The sequence below is a fragment of the Amaranthus tricolor genome, chromosome 4 (assembly GCF_026212465.1).
Source record: "Amaranthus tricolor cultivar Red isolate AtriRed21 chromosome 4, ASM2621246v1, whole genome shotgun sequence".
NCBI classification, from domain to species: Eukaryota; Viridiplantae; Streptophyta; class Magnoliopsida; order Caryophyllales; family Amaranthaceae; genus Amaranthus; species Amaranthus tricolor.
Window position 1 is genome coordinate 29,972,092 of NC_080050.1, and position 27,392 is coordinate 29,999,483.

Below are 27,392 nucleotides of genomic sequence, written 5' to 3' on the forward strand. Positions count from 1 at the left end.
CGCGTGTAAGTGTAATGTGAAAAGTCAAATAATATATTTAGAGTTATAATAACATTATTTGAGGTTATAACATAATATATTTGGTGTTGTACCAACATATGAGGTTTATAACATAATTTATTTTGGATTATAACATAATATATTTGAAGTTATAATAATATATATATATTTGAGGTTATAACATAATATATATGGGGTTATAACAACATATATTTGTGATTATAACATAATATAATATAATTGGGGTTATAACATAATATATTTAGAGTTGTAACAATGTATATTTGAAGTAATAATATAATATATATGGAGTTATAACAACATACATTTAGGGTTATAACATAATATATTTGGTGTTATAAAAATACTATACCCTCAAACACAGACCATTATATACCGAACTATATATTATGTTATAACCCCAAATATGATATGTTATAACCACAAATATATGTTGTTATAACCTCATATATATTATATTATAACCTCAAATATATATATATATATATATATATATATATATATATATATATATATATATATATATATATATATATATATATTGTTATAGCTTCAAATATATTATGTTGTAACCCCAAATAAATTATTTTATAATCCTCAAATATATGCTGATATAATACCAAATATAGTGTTATAACTCCAAATAAATGTTGTTATACCTCCAAATATATTATGTGACTTTTCACATTACACTTACACGCGCGCGTCAGTTTTTAAATTAACATAATGGGCTGGGCTTTTGAGAACCGTCTTTAGAAAAGACGGTCTCTCAAGAGAGAGACCGTAAATTAAAAGGCTGATTATTTATTTTTAAGCTTTAAAATTTCAAAAACAAAATTAAATAAATGGAGCTTTAAAATTATTGAACATTTACTCTTATATTATATTATTATTCTCTCAATTACTAATTAAGAAATTCAATTTCGTTCTCTTTAAACAAGATTTTCATGAAATCATAGCAGATTTATATGATTATAACGCTGTCGAGGAACAATAGCAAAGGCTTGAAAAGAATAGCCACATTGCGATCTATTAGCACACTTACAGTAAATGGCTTGGTATCTTTTCTATTACAATTACTAATATGTAGCAATTACACAAATGGAGCAAAACTGAGCAAAAAATGCAGATGGGCGGAGAAAGTGAATAGATACAGGGTCAAATACATGATAACTCATCTACGTCGTTGTTTGGAGAAGCTAGGAGAACTAACTGCTTGCGTGCCTCTGTAAGTCTTGCTCGGAGAATCCACGGAACCTCTAAAAGACGCATAAGCAGATTTTACAGGTTCTGGGACAGAGTCCAGTGGAAGAGATTCTGCAAAGCAAGCGGTGTTTATACGTGTTCTTTCGAGTTCGGCTTCAAGAAGTTCCGAGCTACACTGCTGTGCAAGAACCTGCAGTTTGGATGAATATGAAAAAGAAGCAAAATGCAAAAATAATTCCCATTCCAATATTTACTAATGAAAATATTTTAATCCTCCATCCTTGAAGCAAAAGCAATTGACAAAAAGGAAATAACATCATACTTCCTTCATTCCACTTTATTAATGCGTCATTTTGTTTCTGGTAATGTCACATTAGTTTCGACCAATTCACCAATTTATACTCCAATTTATTAGCCCACAGGTAGATTTTTTAGGCAGTATCCGATCCGCTACCCGCCCAAGCCTGCCTATGAACAACTCTACTCTTTAACATTAAAGAACAACACATTTACACAAATAACCCTTCTTACCCCTATCAACTGCCACGAGTCGGTTCACCATTAGCCTACCTATGTCAACACCCTCTTTTTTTTTTTTTTTTTAACCCCTTAAATTGCCAACCTCACACAATTAGATTAAATGCCCCTACCCTTTTTGTTCTCTTTAATTTACGTGCAAAAGCAATGGTCACAACTTTTTTGAAACAGAATAAGAACATATATATTGTGATTTGTGACATCGACCAAAACTAATACTGTTGCATCTCTAAGTTTAACCATCAATCACTGTCCAAATCCTTAAAAATTAGTGTAGATTTTCATTTCCTCAATCACGGCTTTGACTAAGCTGAGAGAATGTAACACATTCATTTCAAAAAGATCCTATTACTAGCCTAGCCCCACATATAAAAGGTGGAAAGTAAGAAGGAGCAACATATTCCCATCTCCAATATGGAGTACTTCATAAGATCAATGAAAAGGCGAGACAACAGATACTTAACATTAGCTTCAAACTCAGAAAACAGAAAAGACGCAAAACTAGTTGGTATCTGCTCATCTTATTTCTATTTTCTTCAAACTGTTCCAAAATCTCATTCTCTATATCCTTTATCTTACCCCATTATGATAACTAAGTAAGGTTTAAAATAAATGCTGAAATGGAATTCACTTACTATGAGATCATCTGGCGACACACTAATTCCCTGCTGCCTCTCATCAACAAGAGCATCTTCAGCTCCCCGTGTTGGGCGGCGATGATGCCCAGGATTCTCAACAACCTCTGTCACACTTTCAGTAGCTTTTTCGAGAAGAATTCCTTGCAATGACTTTAAAGACTCCCTTGCGTCGTTTGTAAAGTAGGGATTCAATACAGTCTCAAAGTATTCAAGCTGCATAGAGCCAAAATCACACCGATTATGTCAATAGCAGTTACAAAATAGAAACAAGCTATGGAGATAGGGAGGAAAGCAATCCATTTAGTGTGCCAAAAATATATCAATTTGAGCGGTTGTCAATTATAAAAATCCTGCCGGTAACTTGAGTTACTTCATAAAAGTCCATAACATATATCACGCATGAACAGCTGCAGTTGCTAAAAAATCATATAGACGTTATCCCAACATGATAATAAGCAGATCAGAATCATGTACTCTGATATATGTAAAATAACTTCATGCCTAGTCTGGTGAGTAAACACTATTTAGCAGTTAGTAGTCGACATCTAGATCTATTTGATCTATGCAATACTCCCTTTGTCACTAAGAGATTGCAACATATTGATAATACACGCATGTTAAGAAAATAGTGGGGACAATTAAATTGTGTTGAGAAGAATAACGGTACGAAAAAATGAGAGAAATGTGTGGATAAAAATAAAAATAAAAAAGTGGTGGGACATACCCAAAATAGAAATGTAGCAAAGTTGACTTGGCTAAAATAGAAAGTGTTCCAATCTAAGGGATATAAAGAGTAAATAGTAATGTCAATAGTCAACTAAGCCAGAGCCTTCCCAGAGTCACTAGAATAAATCTACAAATTATGAATGTCACAGTGGGTACATGAAGAGTGCATTGCAACAGGAAAAAATAGGAGCCAGAAAACACATACCTCAAGCATAAGCTGACAGAAACCATTTGCATCCAGTGATCTGAGTTCTTTGCTTTCATTCTCATGGAAGATACTCAAAAGAGTATCAATTAAGCCTTCGACAAGAACACCAAGTGTCTTGTCTAAAAGAGGTTTACAACCAGAGAAAACCTACACACAGAACAAATTCATACATACAAAAAGTTTACGCAAACTCACATTTATAAGTGGAACAAGGATATATCTGCAAAATATTACATGTATTGACTATTGATGATAAGTTAGAAATGTCAAGCTCAACAGTAATAGAAAACTATTAGTCCAAATGATATACTCTTCAAAATCAAAGATTTAGAGAGCTTATAAAGATTACAGATCCATGCGAGGAAGACAGTAGCAATGGCCAGAAACTGGTTAAAATGAACCAAAGATATCTTTTGAGTTTTGAGCATTTACATAAAATATTTTATGCAAAGTTAAAAAAAAATCCCCTTAAGATACACCCAGGAAAAAAGATTGAAAACCTCTCAAAATGTTATCAAATTAAACAACTGAAGCTAATAATTTACCTCTGCATGCACTGCTACCAGCGTGTGTAAGAGCTCCACAGCTGCATCACGTACACCCTACATTTATTTGTCTTTAGAAAAGTAGATTACCCATTTGAGGATATAAATCATCAATAAGTTACCCAGGAACTTACTTTGACTGAAGGGGCTGCACCCCATTGAACTCCAGCATCTAATAAGTAACTCATTGCAGCTGTCCTGATCAAGTTTGCCTGATAGAAATCAAACCAAATACTCAGATGCTAAAAAATAATTTATGCGGACACTTCACCTACGTCACAGTCACAGATACTAGGAAAATAAGCAACGCTGAAATGGTAATTAGACATATGGAGAATACATTAACAAAAAGTCCAATAAAGTGGACCGTAAGAAATAAACAGTACAGAAACCAAATTAATTATGTTGGGGATCATAAGCTAAAGTTACTATCAAAATCTATGAACAGCTACCTTGGCAAAAGTATACTGTTCCAGGACCTTCTCTTCAAGAGCAGAGAAAGCCATCACCAAATCAACTTTGTCAGAGTCCTCTTCATCTCTCTCCCTGCAATAGCAAGTCAAGGATTCATGATCTAGCTGTTTGTAAAAAGGGATCCCAAAAAAAATTAACAGCACTTAAAAGATAAAGAGAAAGTTTGTGCCAAAACATAACCTCAACAGAAACCACCTTATTTAAGAAAACAACAGTTTCCTTCCCCTTCCCCTTCCTCTTCCCCCGAAATGGTTGCTGGTAAAGAAAAAAATGTAAAATTTTCGATATAAATTTTTGAATGGTAATATTTCAAAATTTTATATCATATAAATAAATTAATTATTAAAAAAAAAACAGATTTCATAACTTATTTTAAACCTTCCACTTTAACCCTCATGCACTAATTTTAAAACCACCCACTACACCTTAAATTCCCCCAACCATTGGTTTCTCAACTCTCATTCTTATTTTCTTATAAATTAGAAGGTTTTAGTGTCATTTTCTTTAATTCACACCAATTTCATTCTCTACACTATTTTTTTTCCCTTATTCATTTTTTCATTTTTGTTCTCATGAACTTGGTTCTTTTAAATTATCCCATTAGCTATGTGCTAATGTAAATAATGTGATGTTTGATCATTATTAATATCTTATGATGTACAAACTTATCACTTAATGGCATTAGGGTAAATAGAATGTTGGTTGGATAGATAATGTAATGAGTGAACGAAAATATGAGGAAAACATTTTCCTCTTTTATTTAAGAAAAACCCTTCAAAGTCCAATACAAGAATTGAAAGTGAATTTCTTCCCTCCCCCACCCCTTCTCTTCTGTTTGGATAGCAGGAAAAAAACCTCTCTTCCCCTCCCTTTTGTCTTTCCTTTCTCGTAGTAGTAAATTACCCAAACAAGATGCTTGATACTTGATGTGAGTGGATTAATTAAAACAACATAATTTGAAATCATTTCTAATCCTAATTAAGACACTAATAGTTTATAGTAATTGGTAAGGATTAGTGATAAAAAGAAGACAGAAACCCGATAAAATAATACTAAGAAAATCAATCATCCATTTTAGATTAACTCCCTCCAGCCCAAAATAAGTGACTTTTAGCTAAGGTTATTGATTGTGCACAAATACTAAATGAACATTAGTTATTGCATGAGTATGTAATACTAACAGTCAACAAACACTGTTATACACGATGCATCAAGTGATAAACTGGTTCTCAAATATGCTCAGTAGAGGGGGGCGCAAGGTCATGAGCCATCATAATAACTCTTAATGAGAAGTCAGTTATCAGGAGCAACGGTTATTTTAAAAGTGAGTTGGTCGTTCTAATTTTGTGATATAGCCTTGATTTTAGGAAAGTTGTTAGGCTCTAGCTATTTTATAGGAAGGTAGTTAGGCTTTTTGGAGTCTATAAATAAGGAGTTGTGAGTGGGTTTTGGATCTCGAATTTTATGTGATTTCATTGGCGAAGTTTTCACTGGGAGTTGGGAAACTCGAAACATCCATCACTGTAATAATCATTCAATAATAAAAGCTACTGAGGAAATCCAAAACATAGTTTGTGTTCTTAATCTTGAATGGTTCTTGATTTCTCTTGTCTCAAACAGGTCTCCACATCTACGGTACAGCTGTGTAACACACTGCAGAGATTGTCAACTAACATGCAATTATACCTTGATATTTCCAGGGACAGATAGCATGGAATACAGGAAATTATTTGAGTAAACACAAAAGGATTGGAGATAACTACTCAGCAAACTCAAGAAGGTATAGGTAAAATTAACTAACCGTGAATGTGACCAGATATGCTTGTATTTGTTGTAAAGCTCGTAGCAAAGTTCATCTTTACAATATCCAACGTTGCTCAAGACCATTAGCAACTGTTGATGTGGATCAACAATGCTTCCGGGAGGAAGATCCAACGACCTTTCCGAGGATTCATTAGAATGCCCATTAGCTAAATGTGGACTTCCCCAGTTTGATCTGCTCTGCGTCAACTCAGTTCCAATACGTTCAAGATGCGCTACAAGATCCAAGAACATGCAAACTTCAATCTCTAAGCTTAAGTACAGGTCGCACATTATTTGTGAGCATAAACAAGATATAACATTACAAGTCATCACACTGCCCCATTTTTATACACTCCCTCCGCCCCAAGTTAGTTGCTACATATTCCTTTTAGATTCGTCTCAAATTAGCTTCCTTTTATAGTAGTTCTTTAACCTGTCAAACCTCAAAATTTAACCTAATTTTTTTTGATAAAGAAAAAGATTTATTAGAACTACTAAAGATCTAACCGGAGTATAATTCAACCAGTTCCACTTTAATGCATTAACACCATACATTTAATTCAATTACCCCAATTTCAATGCAATTAAACTACCCACTCCTAAATTTCTTTACCCCATTCTAGAAACAAAAAAATAGCACAAAAGCCTATGACCTATGTAGTGACAAATTTGAGACAAAGGGAGTACTAATTTATTTAATTGAAAGTTCTTGAGAGGTTTGATAAATAGAGTGATGATATTGTTTTACATTACCAGCAAAATCGAGGAAGCAATTCAAAGCAGATAATCTGACAGATTCTTGAATTTCTGGGAAAGGAATAAAGACATCTTCAGCCTTTGCTGCCTCACTTTTTAATGATTGAAGCATCCTGAAAATAATATAATGAAATCTACATTATGAAACTGAAGGACAATCTAAAATAGTTTTATCTAGAACATTTATGTATCCAAACAAGCAAGATAAAGAAACGGAAGAAAAAAGTGGAATACCCGATACTCTATTAAATGATCCCAACTCAAAAGCTTAGAAGATCTAGATAAAATAATGGACATAAAAGGTTATCCTTAAGAAAGCAAGTGCATGTACATGCAACAAAGACTAAAATGCCTCTTTCCATAATGAATCCTAGAAGAATAGGTAAGCTGTGAGAACCATTCTTCTCCAGAAACTGATGGGTACAAATGTTTATCCTATGCAAAGAGAAAACAAATCTAACAATCATCATAATTGTTTTCACTCCTTATTCAATAGTTGGGATCTCTTGCAAAATTGATCTTTTGGAATACCAAAGCCTCATGCTGATCACATGAAGTTGCCAGCCAAAGAAGCAGCAATCTATTGGAGCTTGATCAAATAAAACACTAGTAAACAACATTATTTTATGCCTTTTACAGTACCACATCATGCTCTACCACAATGAGCTAGACGACTGCTACACAAAACATAGTACAATATGGTTTGTCATACAGGAACATGGAATGCTGCCCACAGTGAATGGGGAATGGATATACACAAACACTTGTCACATACACACATGTATATATAAACATCCATATAGTTTCCCCATATATTAAAACTTGCAACATTTGAGCATATTTGTGTTTTCCAACACTCAGCTTTGATCGTAAATAACTTCAATTGTATAAGGGTAAAAATAACAAAAAGTTAATATCATGAAACTATGTGTCGGTATACTTAGGCTTAGGTAAATTAACTTTGTCGATTATTAGGCATGAACAAATGAAGTAATTTTGCACTCTCTTGAAGGGGCATATTCGAGTAAAAAGTTAATTAGAAACAAGAGAAAAAGTCGCAGGAGGGCAATTGGTCAAAAAGGAGTGCAAAACTAATAGTAAATAAAAAAAAGTTGGAAAAACAGGGGGAAACAACTACTATGAATTACGCAGAAAGTTGTTTATGTGAAAAGGTTAAACTACTTGAATGAAAAGGTTAAACAACTTAAAGCCTTCCTCCCTTTACTTTGACACCTTATTTTTCCTCTCTTCTCTCTCTTCCATCTTTCCGGAAAACAATCCATTGCCAGAAAACATAAAACGGAAATGTTTAAGTGTTAGGTTATGAAGGAATAAGAATTGCACGTCGCAAACTTCGTCGATTTGGTACTTGATCCTCAACAATCTGAAACACAATCGTTCTGCAATAATGTTGTAAGATAGTAAAATAGTCTGTTCTGTGGTATATGAGCCTGGAGTGAATATACAATGCTCATCTTCACATCTAAGCTAATGTTATATACTAAGAACTAAGATAGACAAAGAGTAATAGATAAAGTAGAAACAGACCTTTATAGCTTAAATTAACTGACACCATTCTAAAGAATGAAAGGAAGATGAAGATTTAGATAAAGTAGAACAAACCTTCAGAGCTAAATTATTACTTAGAAGGTCAAATTCAACTATCAAAACTCCAAATATAGAATTGTAAGCGTCAAATTTAACCATAAAACTAAGCTTGCATAGATTGAAAGAGCCCACCATGATCGAATGATGAAGGTCAATGATGGTATTACCAACATGTGTTGGAATTTGGTTGTTGAAGGTAGGTGATGGTGGAATATGGTTTGAAGTGTTTATCAAGTTGTTATAGACATGAGAGACAAGAGGTCGGAAATGCTGAAGATGACGAAGGAATTTCGAAGGTTTAATTCGTTTCCACTTTCCAACCAAACATATGATGAAATTTAGAGAGTTGCCTTTACAATCCTTTGTCTTCCCTTTGTCCAGTTTTTTTCCATCACTTGTAGAGGTTAGCGACCTTAAATTTTACTAATAAGCTTGGAAGAGGATGTCACAGGGAAGTATAAGAAAATAAACAATTCCCTTGTTCTAGTAGTATCTAAAAGATGCATCAAATCCAAGCATAAAGAACCAGCTCAAGACTCAATCAAAAAATAAAATTGTTATAAGAACATCTTGAAATTTTAAACCGTAAGTGCACATAAACCCCCACTACTCTATAGGTTAAAGAACATCTACTAAAAACCTGTCATCACTACGAAGCGTTGTTTTAAGTTGAGATTGCATGCACTCAATATTATTAAGTCACAAAAATAAATGAATCATACACTCATACTTACTGGCCGACTTGATCTAAAGCTGAAGTTATGATTGACCGGAATGCTAGAGGCAAGTAAGAGATCCTGTATGGCGATCTATTCCGCTCAATAATTGACACTGCAACCCAAGTTTCATCTCTTGACAAATCCTCGAGAGTAGTTCTCATCCATGAACAAAGCCTCATTATGTAAGTCTTAGAAACCTCAGCATGAACGGCTCTCAGTGCCATAACTGTGAACATAGAAAGAAAATTTTGTAAAATTACTTGATAACACAGATGCAGAAGTAGCAATATTTAAGTGTTAGCTACCAATAATAGTAGGGGCTGATTCTTTGACTTCTAAAGCCTGACAAGCTTTAGATACTTCTTTTATGGAGTCACACATATATGGTTGAAGAATATTTGATTCGTCGAATTCGCGAAATGTGTTGAGGACCTGCATCAACAAGAAATAATAAAGACCTGCATAAAACAGGCATGCTACACAAACCTTCAACTTTAAGTGAACAAACAGATCAATCTATAACTTTATGCTTTTCATTATACAGTCTAAAAAGACAATTGTTTTACAGTTGCAAGGGTACCGTCACAGAAGCCACAACGGTATGGCATCACAGACTCACAGTATCATGCACAAAGGCAAATAAAGCCCCCAAAACCCGAATTCCCAAAAGACATTGCAAAATGAGAAAGCTGGCAAGGACTGAATCATCAAGTACCAACGCCCTCAGGTATCCTTAATTGTTTTTCCAGCCAAATAAAATAAAGCTCATGCAATCGCTGAACAATCGCAAAGAATTGGAAAGAAAAAATAGAAGGAAAATAGAAGGAAAGAACAAACTAAAGAAAAAAAGATGATGGAAGACATTGGAGTTGAGAACAGAAACCACCTAACCGTGCTCTGTCATCCATGAAGAATAATAAATCACAAGAGAACAAAAATGAAATGAAAAATATGTATGTCAACCATTATTTAAGGATAAAAAGAAGAGATAGAATGAGCCATGCTGATTGGCCCAACAAGCTCTATCGAGAAGCAGAAATCAGTATGTCGGGATTTACAGATCCAAGGTTCAAAAGATCAGACAAGGAAGGGATAGTCAGAATGTACTATGGATAAGGGATTGGACATGGAGTATAGGCATAGTTTCTTTCTATAATATTTCCAGTGTGTTTTGCAATTTGCTGAGGGATCATTGTCAACCTTTAAGGTTCTTTGACATTTTACAACAAAAATATTCTATTACCCCAATGCTATTAAGTACCTCTCACATAGGCTCCCAAATAGGCAGGATAAGGGGTTGGACGTACACAACCTTACCCTTGTAAAATAAGAGGTTGTTTTCGATTGACCCTTGATAGAAAACATTATATGGAACTTGACATAAATGTGAGGTACACATTAATTTAATGAGTCGTTTTAAAAAATTTAATTATTATGTGAAACCAAACAACTATAAATCTTTGGCTAAATCCAGGATGAACACATAGTTTAATTGACATTATAATCATTTTTTTTTAAATGACAGGTTGATACTTTCAGGTTTCCTTTAGGTGATTAAACTGCTATAGTCACATATAATTGACAGGCTTCTGTAAGAAGCACAGAATTTATGTCATAAGAAATACAGATGCCATACCTTAGCCTCATACAGAGAAATTGTACCACGCATCATTCCTGAAACTTCATCAAGAGAATGAGTCGACACGTCACCAAACTTATCGTCAATCTTTGTGGCAATGGCGTTGGAATCAGCACCAACTTGGGAAGACTTAAATAAGATCATAAGCATTAGTTCAGTATGTGACACAAATGACAATTTTGAAAAGAGGAAATCCAACTTGAAACTGATTTTGACTTGCTTAAAAAAACAACTGGAAACTAATTCTAATACATCCATCAGTAGATAAACAAGGCATCACAGGAACTAACCTTTTTTTTAAAGAATACAACATTTCATTTCCCCAATGATATTAAAGAATATTATTAGTGATCTAAAGATGCGGTAAATTCTAAGCTAGAGATGGGAGGACAAGCATTAGTATCAATACGGTTAAAGAAAATCAATGTTACATAGAATATATGAAATGTTATTTTCGCACAGAAGATAAGTGTTGTATAGTAAGATACAAAGGAACTACTTCCAAGTGAGTGTTTCAAGTATCTTGGCACAATATTTCTCAAGAATGGAGATATTAATCAAGATTTAATAGAATTCATGATTCCAATTGAGCATTGCGATCGGAATATTATGCGACCGAGGTGTGTCCCGAGGTTAAATGACAGAATTCTACTAAAATGTCATTGGACCGACACAACTATATTAGTTGGAATGTTGGGTTGATAGTATAGATTAATGTATGGAGATGGGGGTAGTTGAGTTGGGTAATGTTAAGATTAATTAGAGAACATACCTAATGGACAAAATTTGAATTGATGACATAAGAAATGATCTTGAAAGTGAAAATATTGAAGACAAAATGAGAAAGAATCAAAGAAACGTTTGATGTTAGTTTGGTCATGTGCAAAGAATACAAAAATGCACTAGCTAAAAAAGTGAAAAGTTGAAACTTTGAGGATCTTACAAAAGGGAGGGGTAAGCCAAAGATGAAGAGATAAAAGAAGGGAAGAATAACATGAAAAATTGAGATATTCTGGAGCATACGGCAATAGATAAGATTGCACGGCGGAGGAAAATATAGGTAATTGATCATTTAAATTAATTTTCTTAGTTGCATATTAGGAATAAATTGAGGCTAATTATCGAGGAATACAATTTTACACATTAATTTGTTTTGGTTCATTACTTGATCCCAAGTATCGGAAAGCATTGCATATCTCTAGGGCACATCTCAACTAAAAAAGGACAAAGTAGGATACGAGAAATGTAAACATTCATAACATGAAAATAGAAAAATTACTAATACATCAAAGCAAACTGCAAAGTGGTCAGAGATATCAAAACACTTGATGTAATCTATCAAAGTGGATAGAAAGATCAAAAACTTTGATGTAACCCATCGAAAGTGGTCAGGAAGATTTACAGAATTGGATGTACCTTGGCAAATTTTCCATTGAAAACTGAAAGTGCTATTTTCCAAAAGGCTGGTAAATAATGAATGAGCACAGCTGTGAGCTTCTGAATGTACTTCTTTTTCAAAGCATCAACTTCCTCCCCAGTCAACTCCGGATACTGAGACTCTCCAGCGAGGTCAATATTACCATTTGCGTCTGGCTGATATAAAATTACATAAAGAATTGAACACATCAAGTACATTACCAGGCCATCTTCGCAGGAAATGATAAATTAGAATCAACGTTCAACTCACAGATTGACTAGATCCCTGCAATATTTGTTTCCACTTTGCATCAGAGACAGCCCTCTCGTGTATATCATTCTGTAATGCTTCAAGTCTTGCCTCATAATCATAGGTGCATTTTTCAAGCAAACCTCTAATTCTTTGGTTCTGTAATAGTAACCTTCATATTAACTAGATGGATTTCAAATAAAAATCTAAGAAAGCAAATTCAGCAACAAAAACTCAGTACGTATCTTGACCCAAGGTACATGGGGAGATTAACTTGCCCATAGCCTTGCACCTGACCTAACTCTTAATGACTAGTGAAGAATGAAGACTAGTGCAGCCGCTAACTAAACGATACAAAGTAATTGAAAAGAGCAACAGAAAGAAAAGTGATACAAATATTTCTCATTAAATATTCTTATGGTAGATTAAATCACAAACACACTCTAGAGCCCAAAAATTGATTAAAAAAAGTTCACAGCAACTTAATAAAGTTTGATCTTTAAAAAGCAGTTCAAGTAAAGCACATAACAAATGGAGCACAGATGCAAAAGGAATTGAATTGCACACTTATAGTGTACCTAACCTGTAAGTTGAGATAGTGCCACACAGGATCAGATTCAGGTTCTAGCTCCAACAGCAGCCTCACAGTGTTTTCAAGCTATACAATGCAATAAAAAAAAACAAGTTAAACATATCAGACAAACTTTGATATTGATACAACAATGGTTACACTGTCACATGGCGACTAAAGTGGCTCCTTCAACAAAATACGTAGGTTTTTTGTATGCAGCCTTAGCCTTGCAATAACAAAAAGGCTGTTTCAGATTTGATTGCATAAACCACTAGTGTTTCACATAAATATGCAGCACAGATTGTTTTATGGGCCATATTTCTTTGAATCTAATAGAACCCAAAACAATAGAACTATAAATATTTTGCTCCATCAAAAATGGGCGAATCATGAGAAATTTTCACCGATCTTAAATATAACAATTTTACACCCACGAAATGAGAATGATGGTAGCTTAGTTTACGAAGACGTGTGGGACGGTACCCAAACATGAGATTAAATAACGCAATCATCATTGTCCTAATGGCTCCATATGCATGCTAGAGAACACCCCCTTCTAAAAAAAGTTAAAACAAATAAAATGACTTCCCAATTGACCAACCTAAAACCAACAAACAAACCAGTTTCACTTTTCTCACACCAAATTTTTGCAGCCTTTCCCACATTTTTTACAACTTCAAGGGCTAAAAGAGAACAGTGAGCAAACTCACTAATTGAGTACAGCCAAGCAGAGTGTCAGACCAACAGAAAGTCTCTGTGTGTGTGTGGGGGGGGGGGGGGGGGGGGGGGGAGTTGAGACCAGCACTAGTTACTGAAGGTTCATCAATCAAGATTTATTCTTCAAAAACACAGAATTAGTTGCATAGAATTATGATAACGTACATCTGTTAATTCTATCTGTGGATCTTCCATAGTTTTGTAAAGCGTTCCCCTGAATTCATGCATCACTTTTTCAATCTCTTCAAGCACACGCTTCAATATTCCAACCTGAAAATAGATCATAGCCATACGCTCTATGATTACTACTAAAAGCAAAAAAGTAAAGCAACAGGCAAGAGAACATCAAAGGTAATAGGGAAGCATAAAGCAATCCGAAAATTATCCACGAGGGGGTTTAGAGATTTTGCAAATAAATCTTAATGAAAGAGCATGGATGAGCTTGAGCTATTTTAGAAAGAGAAAACCAGCTACATAAACAAATAACAAGATCAAAAACAAATATATGTGGTTACGTAGAATTTATGTCAATGTGGGCACTAATAAGCTCGATCACACTACAAAATCTTCTCGGTTCTTAATATCATAACTTCCCAATTCATATTCTTTAAATTTTCTGAAGTTACAATTATTTAATAGTACTTTGTAACTCATTCTGCTCAATTCTCAGACTTCTAGAGATTCAAATGATAAATACTTACTTTTTGCATGAATAGATACAATAAGATATTTTATAAATGGTAATACGTGGATAAAGAGAGTTCATGTGGACAACCATTAGAATTTGGAACTAATATATTGGTTCATGTAGTCGACCCCAATCTTTTGGGATTAAGGCTCTAGCATTGTTGTTGTGTCATCGTCGTTGTACACAATAAATCTCTTCCTATTTTTATTTAGATATTGAAAAAAAACTAGCAGCAATGGCCACATATCATAACTGAACAAAAGATGCTCAACAAGCAAGACCAAACAAAGAAAAACTCCATAATGTTCTTAGACTTAATGACAATATGTACCTCCTCCAAACTAACATAATGTAAATGTAAATAACCACAATACCATATCATAAAATATACAGACTTTTAAAATAATGATCAATAGGTTCTTTCTCAATCAAAAAGCAAAAGGAAATGTAAAGCTACTAACATACATGAGATGGCAGTGCAATAGACTTTGCTTTTTTATATTCCCTAACCGCCAAATCATGTTCACCATTGCTGATACTAGCACGAATTGTACTAGGCAGGTTAAAAAGTGTCCGAAACCTTTGAAGCATCCCTTGAACAGACCTAATCTTTTCTGTTTGAGCCTGACATAAACGAAAATACTGATCAGTAAGGCCTAAGTCAGGACAAAAAATACTTGATCCAATAACATTCATCTTACCCACCTGTCTCTCAAACAGTGGCTCAAAAGCACGGGTAGCAAGTGAACTCACTCCCTGAATGATATTGTACAGGTGCATTGTCCCTGCGCCCTCTGGATCTTCTTCAATCCTTTTTAACTTTGATTGGATATCTACTCAAGAATTCCATTCACAACAAGGCATATGATAAGCTTACTAATGTTACAATTACGAATAAAACTGCAGAGCATTTATATATGAGGCGCATTAACATACCATCGATAGTTGTCTTGCATGAGACAAAACAATCAAAATTTTCCTTCACCAAATTTTTTCTCTGCTGAGTGCGGCCTTTAAGATCTGTTTTTATAGCGTGAGCACCAGCCTCCAGATCGGCTGCACTTGTTTCTTGATGTATGCGTGAAAGGAACAACTTTGCATCAAACTTTTCTGAGAAATATGCCAACTTCTCTGCAAGTATATATGCAAACTTGAGAATATCTTTCATTTCTTTTCCCAAAGAACAATCATTTAAGGACTTAAAAATTCAAATAAGACAAGCAATCCCTTGCATAAAGTAAACATCACAAAGCTAGAATCTCACTATTTACTCAGGAACCCTTTGAACACTTGAACAGAAGGAAGAATATTGGAAGTTTTGGCAATAGAGACCGAGGTGGAAGCAAACTCTACCAAGATAAAGATGGATAATATCTCTTGTGAGACAAAGGAGATTCCAAGAGATTTAAAATTTTAAATGGAAACATTAAATCACGAGGACTCATCATGGTGAAAATGAAGAAGTTAAGGCGGCAATGAAGAAAAATGAATGTTCTGTAGCTCTCCAAAACTGTCGGAATGAAGACATTTCCAAATACAAGGATGCCAAAGGCAAGACAGTATAAGTGGTTTGGAAGGCAAAGAAAATGATATATAAAGACGTAAATAAACAGCTAAATTCATGAAAAGGGAGAAATATATCGATAAGTTGTCTAAAAGCCTTAGGGATGGTAAATCACAACTCACAAGTACTCAAATACCAGTGAACACGTGAATGGCATATGGCTACAAAATTGTCATCCAAAAAAATGAAAATGTGTCTGATCCTCAATCTATGAGATCAAATAATTGTACAGGGACAGTGTTGAAATTCATACTGGCAGTCTGGAGCTCAGAATTTTTAACAGATCTATAATCCTCAGAGATCTTAAACATCACGAATCTACATTCCTTTTTGGTCTTGTCAAGCCTAAGGATTCGTCCCGTTTAGAATAATGACGATTGGGTTAGCCTTGAGTCAGCCCATATTTTCCCCACCAAATTTGCAAGGAGTGAAATCACCAAGTTTACATATACCCTACCAAGGTGGAAGTAGATATCAAATACAGGTAAGTAATGACTACATGGAAAAGAATCAGATATTAACCTTGCCAATTTATTAAAGCTTCTAGCTCATCACAAGAATCTACATTCGACAAGAAGCAAACAGCTCTCTCACAAAGTATGGACATGTGCTAAAACCCAGTGGAAATGAAGTTCAAGAGTCAAGACAGAGACAACAGAGAAGAGGAGAAGGGCTTAAAACACCCTATTTGCCAGAAACTTTTACTCAAATTACTGCTGAACTAATCAGGATGACTGGTCAGCAGAAAATAAGATTTTCTCAAGGAAACATCTTTCTAGTTTAGATTCCGCTTAAGATAACTCCCTAGGACTTTGGAGTATAACAACGAAGAAATTTTTTTTGCAAATATATTTGTAATCAATCTTGAAAAATTGGGACGTCTTCTCCTATTGTATATTCTATGATACAAAATTGTAATAAGAGAGGGAAATCCTCCTTGGATTTTAAATACCTTTGAGTTGTTTGCAATCAACTGTAGCAATTCATATTTGTTGCAATATGGGTCTCTTTGCAACGCACAAACAGTTCTCAAGATATTCCATTTTCTAGTTTTCTTTATTAAGTAATGTTTTATTTTGTTGATAAACTTCATATTCAACTATCCTTAATTTGAAATCTAAAAGAGAATTCTTAAATATTAAACACTAGCACATAATCAAATCAAAGAAATGAGGAAACTGGAACTTAAAAGCAAGGATCCTGAAGGAATATAATTAAGGAAAACATTTCATGTTACTGCAAAGTGAAGAAAATCACAAATGTCCACTTATCTCTAGAGATTATGATGAACTAATTTCATAAGTATAGATGCCTATGATGAAAATAAAAATATACCGCGGAGATCATTATCAATATTATCTCTTCCTCTCGAGGGAGAACTGTCAGAAGACTCTGTTATTAACCTTAGTGTTCTGTTGTCTATTATCCTGCAATATTCAATAAAGTTATATCAGTATAGAAGGTAGGCAATGGTTCTAACTCAGGTGTAGAAGTGACACTCTTAAAGATAAACAAAACAACAGGGAAGCAGAGTTCTTGGTGGATAAATTCTAACTCAAAAGACTATGAAAGCAGAGATTTAAAACTACAGAAAGGGTGAGCATTAAAATAGTTCTCTTAAAAGTTAAATAAGCATTACTTCCAGTTTAATTTTTTATTCAAAAATCCCTAATAGTGTTAAAAAAACCTTGTCAATATTATGGAATAATAGGGATGATTGTGAAACACAACCCGAGCAAGCATTAGCAACATTTTCAGAAGGGAATAAATTGGACACAAGAAGGGCAATAAAGAAAACCAGAAGAATACTTAATAGTTAATAGTACTAAACAAGTTAAGCCACAAGAGAAAGCAGAAAATGGATTCGTATACCACAGCTCTCAAATAAAAATTCCTTATTTTGTCCCTGCACCGTATTCCTGTTTGAAAAGTAACTTTTAATTGCACTATAGTGAAGAATTTTGAACAAAATATCCTTTATCCTTCATTGTTGTGATTAAGGTTGTTTTTTTTATTGTAGTCGTCTTCTATATTCTTCTAACATCTACCCTCCAATCAATTAATAACATGGCCACATGAAAATACTACCTACTCAGATGGAAGGTTGGTAAAAACATTCTCCTAATTTTGTGTGCCCAGGACAAATGATGTGATCAAGAAAAAAACAAACTATCTCAAAGCTGATCATCTTAGAGGTATTATCAAACCCAAGTTCTTTTAGGGAGGAAAAGTAAAGACGTAAAAAGCAACAACAATTAACATCATAAAAAAAAGTATGACTAAATAACAAACAGAGACAATAAAAACTCTTATGATTATTACCCCAATCCTAGTGGATCAATACACTCCATTCCTCGTGGAAATGACTGCAAATTAGCCAGCCCTTTTTTACCTGCTGCAGAAGATTTATGTTCAAACTTAGGGACCACAGGTACCGGTACAGCTTTAGCCTCACGCATCTCTCGAACTCGACGAGCAAGCTAACAAAAAAATATCATAATTAAGTTAATTGCTACCTTTAAGACACTTAGAAAACATAATATCATATCAATTACCAACATACATTTTGTTAACTAAAGCTATTAAGTGGCTCCCACTAAGGCATGGTGTGGGGGTCGCATGTACACAACTTTACCCTTGTAAAAACAAAGAGATTTGCCCATTGGCCCTATATAGTAAACATCATCTGAAACAATTTATATACTCTAAGCTAAAGCACCAAGAACTTGTGTTTGAAAGAAATAAGAATCAGTATGCAGCTGTTCACTTTAGTGAGAGCCATGCGTAGTGAACATTGCTCTTGTTGAATATGTAATCATCCATGTTGTAGCTTAAGTTCCTTCTTAGTTCTTAGGTTCTTTGTTCAACATTACATTATACAAACCTTCCCACAAAATATTGCATCATATTAGCTCCTTCCTTTTCAATTACGTAAGATTATTATATGAGAAACATTACGAATAAAAAGAGAACTAGCACATATTGTTTGAACTAAGAAATTTCAAAACTCAGGCTAACAATGACATCAAGCATTGTCATTCAAAGTATCTTACTTGATGCCTTAAAACAAGTTGAGTCCATACGAATAATTAATACCATACAGAGTTAAAACACATACACTTCGAATTCACAACCAATTATCACTTGCTTCTTCCCTTTCAATACTCCAAATCACAATCAATTAATCAAATTTACTTCTTCTTTTTCACTTCTCCAAATCACTAATCATCAAACTACATCCAATGTAAGTAAGAATTTTCGATTAAGATATCAATTTAAGCAATGAATTTATATAAAAAAAAATGAGCATTTACCTCAGACTCATCAACACGTTTCCAGCAATCAGGTTCACCACCAGCCCACTGAGAATCGCCGTCGTCTTTAGAAACTCTAGCTTTACTTCTTCCTTTAGCATCACCACCACCATAAGTCGATGCTTTAGAAGATTCCTCATCACCAGAAGATATACTCAACATTTCAACCTCAGAATCATCATCCTCATCCATAGACTTAGTATGACTCCTTCGTCTAGGATTAGGGTTAGGGTTTTTGTTGGAAGACTTTGTTGAAGGAGGTTGAACATAATTTGCGACTGGTTTAGATGATTTTGATGGAGGTTTTCGGTAATTAACATCTCGTTCAGCTTGCTCTTTCAATGCCATCTGAAGAAGCTCATCTTCGTCAAGATCATCGCCATCGCTCGACATTTTTGAATAAGAAGCTGAAGCTTCGTGATTTTATCAATGGAGTAATCCCTCGTTCGGATCGGTAGATCTGGTTCAGAGATGTAATGATGATAATTGATGGCGACGATGATTGTTCAAAATGACGAAGAATGATGGAAAGTTAGAAGGGTGGAGGAAAGAGAATGTGAAAGATGAAAAAAATGATTTTATTTTCATACAATACCACGTAGGATAATATGTTTTAGGAAGTAGGTTTTTTAGAAAAAGATAATTAAATTTTAGAAAAATTATTCAAAATAATTTAACCTTTTATTGATTTTCACTTACTTAAGAACATTATTTTTTAAAAGTGATCAAACTTTTTCACGTTATTGCTATTAAAAAGAAAAAATAAAATAAAGATTTAAGATTATTAAGAATTAAAAGTCAAAATCAAATTTAAACTTACGTAAATTTCTCTTTTACTTTTTATAGTTTTTTATAATTTCCTTTTGTTTTACTTTAAAATTTTTTTATGCATAATAATTATCTATATATATCAGAAGTTATCTTGATGAATTCTTAACAAACACTCACTATAGTTAAAAATATTCATAATAGTTGAGATTATTGTAGAAAATTAATAAAAGATTAGATTATGCTAAATCATTTTTCATAGGGTGAGAATCGATTTTTAATTATAAAGGTAAAAGAGAAAACTCTTATAACCAATTAATCATGATACTAACTCATTAATGTCATTTGCTTTTTCAATGATAAATATTGATTATTAGCGATTATTAATACATAATTTAGATTTTCATTCAAAAATAATAAAATAAAAAACATATATTTATGAGTCGTTAATTTTATTTTGTTATTTTTATTTGTTGGAAATATGTAAATGAAATTTATTGATGAAAATCCGCATTACGGAACTCATACAGAATTTATTATGGTTGAGACCGGTAAAGATACGAATTTGGTGTATGGTGGGCAGATACATATTTATGGTGTGTTTGGTAAATGGGTTTTTCATTGTTTTGTTGTTTGACTTTTTAAATTTTGGTTGGTCAAACAGTCAAAACCAAATAGTTTTTTTGATTGGTTTTTATCTATTTTTATTTTAATAAACAATCAACAACCAATAATTAGTTTTACTAAACACCTTCATATTATCTTGTTTAAATAATTGACTTATCAATCAATATATCCAGCAAGTTAACCAGCCAACAACTTCAACAAACACTCATTTACCAAACAAGCCCATACATATGAAAATTTTTTTTCGCCATTGAAATTGAGGAGGCGATGATTGATGAGTATAAGGTCTTATTAGGATCATATCCATCTATTTGATACCTGCCTATCTTAATCTAGAATGTACCACTTAGTTTATACTTTCTCCTTTCTATTATATTGCTATTGATGGTGAACATATCACTATTAGTGGCTTGTATTTCAAAACGGAGTTAGTAATAAAAATATATAGTATTGTTTATAATAAATTATTGATAAGTTTCAAAAAGTATTAAAAATTTTTAAATGATCCAAAATATAATGTGATAAAATGTGAAGTACTTTTCAATTTTCAAATTCGTAGAAGTGTAGAACTATTCATCAACCTTCGTATTTGTCCAAACTTTTGTACGCAAAAACATGTAATGAAACTACTTTAACTATAAAAAAAATATTTGCGAATTACAAATTTAAAGTTTGAACTTTTTGCGTATTACAATCTCAGTAGCTTTTTCTTTTTGCGAATGACAACCACCAAATGATCAATGTCTACAGCATTCAGGCCAAATCACAAGTTACCGACCATTATAGTAGTCGAAATTTTAGACTAAATGATCGAAATTTTGTGATTTGACCTAAACATTGTAGGCATCGTTCGAACTTTAAAGAGCCTTATTGTATGATCATACACCTTATACTTGTCCTAAATCACGTCTGACCACTGGGGCACGTGAACTGCTCTTTCTAGATCGAACAAAAAAATGCAAGGAGGTATACACCAGATATTTTGACCATTGACATTAATATGAAATAATAGTTGTTTGACAATTAATCAATGCTCAGTCAAATGTAAATATTCCTAAGTTATGCACATTTCTGGAGCATATATACCAGCATAGTTCACATGTAACCGCTGCCTGATGCAGCGTATTTAAATTTGAAAGAGGAAATTATGGTGCGGTCTAGCATCTGCGGATGCTCAGGCCTTCTGCTCTTCGGCAGCATACAGAGCTTTGATGTCTTCAACATCATCATAGCTTCCAAGGAATACTGGTGATCGCTCGTGTATCTTTGTAGGGACCAAGTCGAGTGCCTGCCATAAGACACACAGTAGATTAATTAACCAGTTGGATTGGCCACCAAGCTACAGTCGAAATCAAGGAACAATAAGTTAGTATAACAACAACAATAACAACAACAATCCTGGTTCCTTATTCCCAAAGATTGAGGTCGGTTACATGAGAACTGATAGATCATTTTCAGAGGTTGACCTGTCGTTCACATAATTCTCCTTTTAATCCATTCATTTTGAAGAGTTTGTAATGGTTAGCAAATTAAGTGCATTTTCTTTCTCCTTAATCCTCATTATAGTAGCTTATTCTAGCTAATGATACTATGACCTTCCGGGATCATATCAACTATACTCTACATACGCAAATGAGAGTAAAACTTCGTTAATAAAGCTTGAATAGAAATTAAGTTGATGATTAGAGTCTCGAAAGAACGACATGTTTCAGGTTAATTACCCGTTGTTTGCCGGTAAAAGCTTGTCCACCAGCTTGCTCCATTAGGAAAGACATTGGAAAGACCTCATAGAGAACCCTGATTCATGCAAAACAAAATATTAAGATGTAATCACAGCTTGCCGTAAACCAATGAAGTATTGAAGTGCACATATGGATATGGTAACTTGTGTACGAGACATACCGAAGTTTACCGTTAGGGCTTTTCTTATCACCAGGGTACATAAAGATACCGCCATAAAGTAAAGTGCGATGGACATCAGCAACCATACTGTACAAGATAGACTGAAATTTAGAACACATCCTGTTGTAATGAGGGTACATGCATGCTTACATGCTTACATTCATATTCACCTATTATTGATTTATTTCTATGCCCTGCCATTGTTGATGGTTGATTGACTGTTTTCCATTAAATAAAGTGAGGCACAAGTATTAATCTCTTCTACGTTCTAAGTAGCTCTAAAACACAAGTTGCAGGAATGCAATTGGAAGTGTCAAACTACAGAAATTACCTGCATCTATACAACTTACTAGACAGGAAATCCTAGGTTAATGAAAGAGACTCCAATTACCTTCCGATGTATCTGAGAGACTTTGGTGGTGAACCATCTTCAGGGAACTTACACTTCTGCACATACCTGAAATCAACGATAGGTCAATATAGCAACACCACTACACCAGATAGAAAGGAAAGCATCAATTGGACCAAGATGTGCGTACTTTGTTGTTGGGCCATCCCAATTCTTTGCGTTGCCTTCATTCACTGAGTAGACCTTACCTTTCTTTGGGATCTGCTCAAGAAAAGGAAATAGTAATCACAGACAACATAAAAAGCACAAACAATGAAGATTCTTTGCATATTTCTTTTTCATAAAGCTGTATGTTTGATGAAATTACTTAGACTTCACTAAACTTTTTAGAGGACGGTAAAGAAACATGATGGTATATATTGGACTAGACTAGTCCATATAGTATTATAGAAGTACATCAATATGGGAGAAGTTGATTGTTGAAAGAATTGGTAATCTAACTAAGTGCATACTATTACATCTTTATAAGAGATTATTAAGATAGCATGGAAGTTTTGCAAACAAAAGGAAGAAACTAAAATTCGCTTGGTTGAAATAGTCCTCCCCTCTGTTTTCTCCTTTCTATATCTCAGCTGACAAAAACAATCCAACTGACATTGTACACAAATGGTCAGTAAAGGAAGCTGACTAGCATCAAATAAATGGTCACACTAGCCATTGCTGTGCAGATCTCTTGAGCCGATAAACAACTGCACAATTACATTTAACTGAACCTTGGTCTCAAAACTATATAATAAAAGTTGAGGCCATTCTGTTACATAACAATTCACATTGGAAGGTACGCAAAACGATTTGTAACATCGTGGCATCAGCTGACGCGATCACAACGACTTCCGGAATTTTTTTTTCTATGATCAAAATAGTTTCCTTTTGCCCCTTCAAAGTTCATAATTGGAAACTACATAGAATCTGTACGTTTACATCAGATATTTCTTCAAGGCAACATTAGAAATTATACCTTGATATCTGGATGAGTTAAAATAAACTCTCCAAGAGATGGGTCAAGTGTGAAACCATTGACACCGCTTCCAGTACTCAAGACAAGCTGTAAAAAAGACAAAAACTTCAACCCATTCAGCAATTTTGCAACTTAAGAAAAAAAATTAAAAAGAATTCAACACAATAATGGAACCAAGCAACTATGAAAGACATATTTTGTACCGTGCAAGAGCTTCCATACATGCAATAACCAGCAGCTACCATATTCTTTCCAGGTTTTAGGACATCATCAAGAGTTACATTGTTAAAATCTTTGACCATGTAAATCCCAAAGATCTAAGTGAAAGAAAACATGACAGATTGTTAATAACAAAATTATCAGAATAGCTCCAAAATGGAAACATATTATGGGATGAGATGATTTACAGTGCCAATTGAAACGCCACAGTCAATGTTGGAAGATCCATCCAGAGGGTCAAAAGCGACACAATACCTGAAAAAACCACAGTAGAGACTTCATCTCAACTTCTTACGCAACCAACAATGCTATAATGCCCTAGTTTACTTCATCCATGCATAGATAACAGGCCACATTTAAACGAGGGTCATTTAGAAATGGATTATAGTACCACAATCTACCAACACTTGGACAATTTTATTTCTCTACATACAAGGGGAATCTAGGCCTAGAACCCGGTCATTTATAAAATATCCTATCCATATCGAATCGTGTAACATATAACAAAAGAGAATAGTAGCCATAGTGTCACATGATTCACTGATCTCTTCCCGAATCATGAATCGTAATAAGCAAATTGTGTTCAAAAAGTGTATAGGTGGCTAATGTCAGAGTAGTCAAGTTGGTTAGTACGTAGTATGCATACAGAGATGAATATTTAGCCTACCCTATACCAGTTCCCTAGATTCGCCCCTATCTACATATCAATGTCCTTCTCCGTATAGAATATGCAAAAGTTTGAAATATGGCCTTTTAAGCAAAGTGTTTTAGATGGATTATAGTAGAAATGTGGCCTATCATTGATGGATTAGTTTATAAGAAAGTGAAACTAAAGAGAGGAACAAGTAGGTGAGTGGCTATACATACTTTCCACGCAAGGATGGCTCAACAAATGTTGCCTCCTCATCCTCCTCAGACACAAGAATGCACTGCAAACATATATCGACTTTCAGCAAAAAATCGAGAAATTTATCATAATCTAAATCTCAATTTTATTAAATGGTGTTAGCATCTTACAGTTCGACCACTACTTATCAAGGCCTTGACAAAGACATCATTTGAGAGTACATCAAGCTTCTTTTGCTCTTCACCCTGAAGTAGAATATGATTCAAAAGAATATCAAGAAATAACAGAAACTAACATTGTGAATTGCGATCCCTATAATGTGATGAAAACTACTTGAAGAATGTCAATACCTGAACATTAGTCTCCCCAGCAAGTCCTATGAGCTTGGCAAGACCAGCCTGTTAAGCATAATAATAATAATAACCATAATTAATACTAGTATAATATAGAGTAATGAATGTATTAAAGTTGATAGAAATGAATGGACGATGAGAATATACTTGGATGATCATTAAAATTTTGTTAGTTATTGATTAGTATTAGATAAGCGATTGTAATTTGTTTTAGTTCATGCAGCCAACTTTGGGTTTACGGTTTTGACATTGTTGAATCATAAAAAGTAACATTCCATCAAAAATTTAAAGATAAATTATAGCATGATTTGTAAGTAGCATCACCATCTTCTTGTTGACTTATAACCCATTCAAATAGTCAATAAAATACAGTTCATAAATTAAACAATAATAAATTTTCTTCCCAACAATGCTTGTTCAAGCTTATCCATAAAATGTCAATAACTTTTATTACAACATTATTAATCAAACAGCTAAAATACTTGCTGTACTGCATACACCCATTTGCTAAATAAATCAAACAAAATTTTCATAAATCCTAAAACGCATCCAAATGGGCATAATATCTTTTCAAAAAAAAAAAACTTGAACAATTAAGTCAAATTCAAACTTTCTATTGAATTTGATAAGAAAATTATCAAAACTCAGAAGTTGACAGTGATTCCATAATTCCATTAACACAAATAATCTTAATGAATAAGAAAGAAAAAACTCAATAAAAGACCCACACACCAAATTCTATTGACCCAAGATTTGTATGAATTTCTCCACTCCGAAATACTCGGAATTAAAAACAACAAGACGCCAAAATACCCAAATTCCAAAACGCCAAAAAAAAGGGAAAAAGTACGACTTAAACAGTACTAATTTCACACCTCCATGGCTAATTTTTAGGCTTGAACTTGCATTGAAAAGTGAAAACTCTATTAATAATTAGTGTTCGAACACATCTAATACTGATATCTCGGATTCATTACTAATTATAGAAACGAAAAAATCAAATCAAATCAAAATAAATCAAATCAAAGAAGAAGGAATGAAGGAAGAAAACCTTGTTAACAGCAGAGCATACAAATTTACACCCCAGCACGATATGACTAAGAAGAATGGTAAAATCACCGCGAGATTCAGGTCGTTTGGATTGTTCATTCAACACATGCCGTGTTATTGTCATCAAATCCGTCCGTGCTGCATCAGCTGCATGATCCATCTTCTTCTTCTTTGAATAATTTGTGGAGAACAATTAACAGAATTACAGAACAAATAATCAATGTGCAACTACTTCTATATATACAAATACAGCTCTATACAAGAAGAATGAACACCACAAAAATGGAGGAGAGAGAAATGATGTGGGTCCCAAATCATAGATTGCCTCAGTGTCAGGATAAAATCAAATCTCTCTTCTTCTTCTTGTGTCCTCTTATAGGAAACTGTAAAGTTTTGTTTTGTATTCTTATTCTTATTCAAATTCTTGTTATAAATGGATAATATATTTTTTTATTGAAAAGTTTATGGATAAATAAATAAATACTTTATATCAGAAAATATGGGAGTAGCGTATAATTTCTAGCTGTTTATTGGCTTGCTTATCTTTTTTTTATTCTGAAAAGTTCTTTTTAATATTCCTATGAATATGGATGCTAAGGTGGATCTTACATGTCATTTCCTTGATTGATGTTATATGGATAGGATTTTTTATTTAATTTTATTCCATTTTGTTTTGGTTTTTTAAACTTTAACTTTTGACTAAAGTAATGCTTAATTAAGGTTTGATTTTTTTGACTAAAGTAATGCTAAGGTAGAGCTGATCAAACATCGGGCCGGGTTCGGGCCGGGCCTGCTTGGCAAAAACAGCCAATTGATGCGGGCCGGGCCAAAGTGCGGGCCTAAAACTTTTTGCCCAAAC

At 33.7% G+C, this 27,392-nt stretch overlaps 2 protein-coding genes across 2 annotated transcripts; both read right to left on the reverse strand.

The window, feature by feature from the left end:
• Positions 1 to 963: 963 nt before the first annotated feature.
• LOC130810140 (exocyst complex component SEC5A-like) lies at positions 964 to 19,982 on the reverse strand. Its single transcript, XM_057676099.1, has 21 exons — positions 19,401 to 19,982; positions 18,409 to 18,566; positions 17,422 to 17,513; positions 15,459 to 15,653; positions 15,228 to 15,355; positions 14,988 to 15,146; positions 14,000 to 14,104; positions 13,130 to 13,204; positions 12,568 to 12,705; positions 12,297 to 12,473; positions 10,878 to 11,009; positions 9,547 to 9,673; positions 9,257 to 9,467; positions 6,912 to 7,027; positions 6,157 to 6,391; positions 4,334 to 4,427; positions 4,016 to 4,093; positions 3,882 to 3,938; positions 3,334 to 3,483; positions 2,400 to 2,615; positions 964 to 1,417 (listed from the first exon to the last, which is right to left on the reverse strand). The coding sequence occupies exons 1-21, from the start codon at positions 19,791 to 19,793 to the stop codon at positions 1,196 to 1,198; spliced, it is 3,258 nt and encodes a 1,085-aa protein (XP_057532082.1). The 5' UTR covers positions 19,794 to 19,982; the 3' UTR covers positions 964 to 1,195.
• A 1,429-nt stretch (positions 19,983 to 21,411) lies between these two features.
• Positions 21,412 to 26,983, reverse strand: LOC130810142 (fructose-1,6-bisphosphatase, cytosolic). The gene is made up of 12 exons (XM_057676100.1): positions 26,535 to 26,983; positions 25,481 to 25,528; positions 25,301 to 25,375; positions 25,151 to 25,212; positions 24,472 to 24,538; positions 24,268 to 24,381; positions 24,065 to 24,151; positions 23,237 to 23,307; positions 23,089 to 23,154; positions 22,698 to 22,784; positions 22,517 to 22,592; positions 21,412 to 22,083 (listed from the first exon to the last, which is right to left on the reverse strand). The coding sequence occupies exons 1-12, from the start codon at positions 26,691 to 26,693 to the stop codon at positions 21,970 to 21,972; spliced, it is 1,026 nt and encodes a 341-aa protein (XP_057532083.1). The 5' UTR covers positions 26,694 to 26,983; the 3' UTR covers positions 21,412 to 21,969.
• Positions 26,984 to 27,392: the final 409 nt, after the last annotated feature.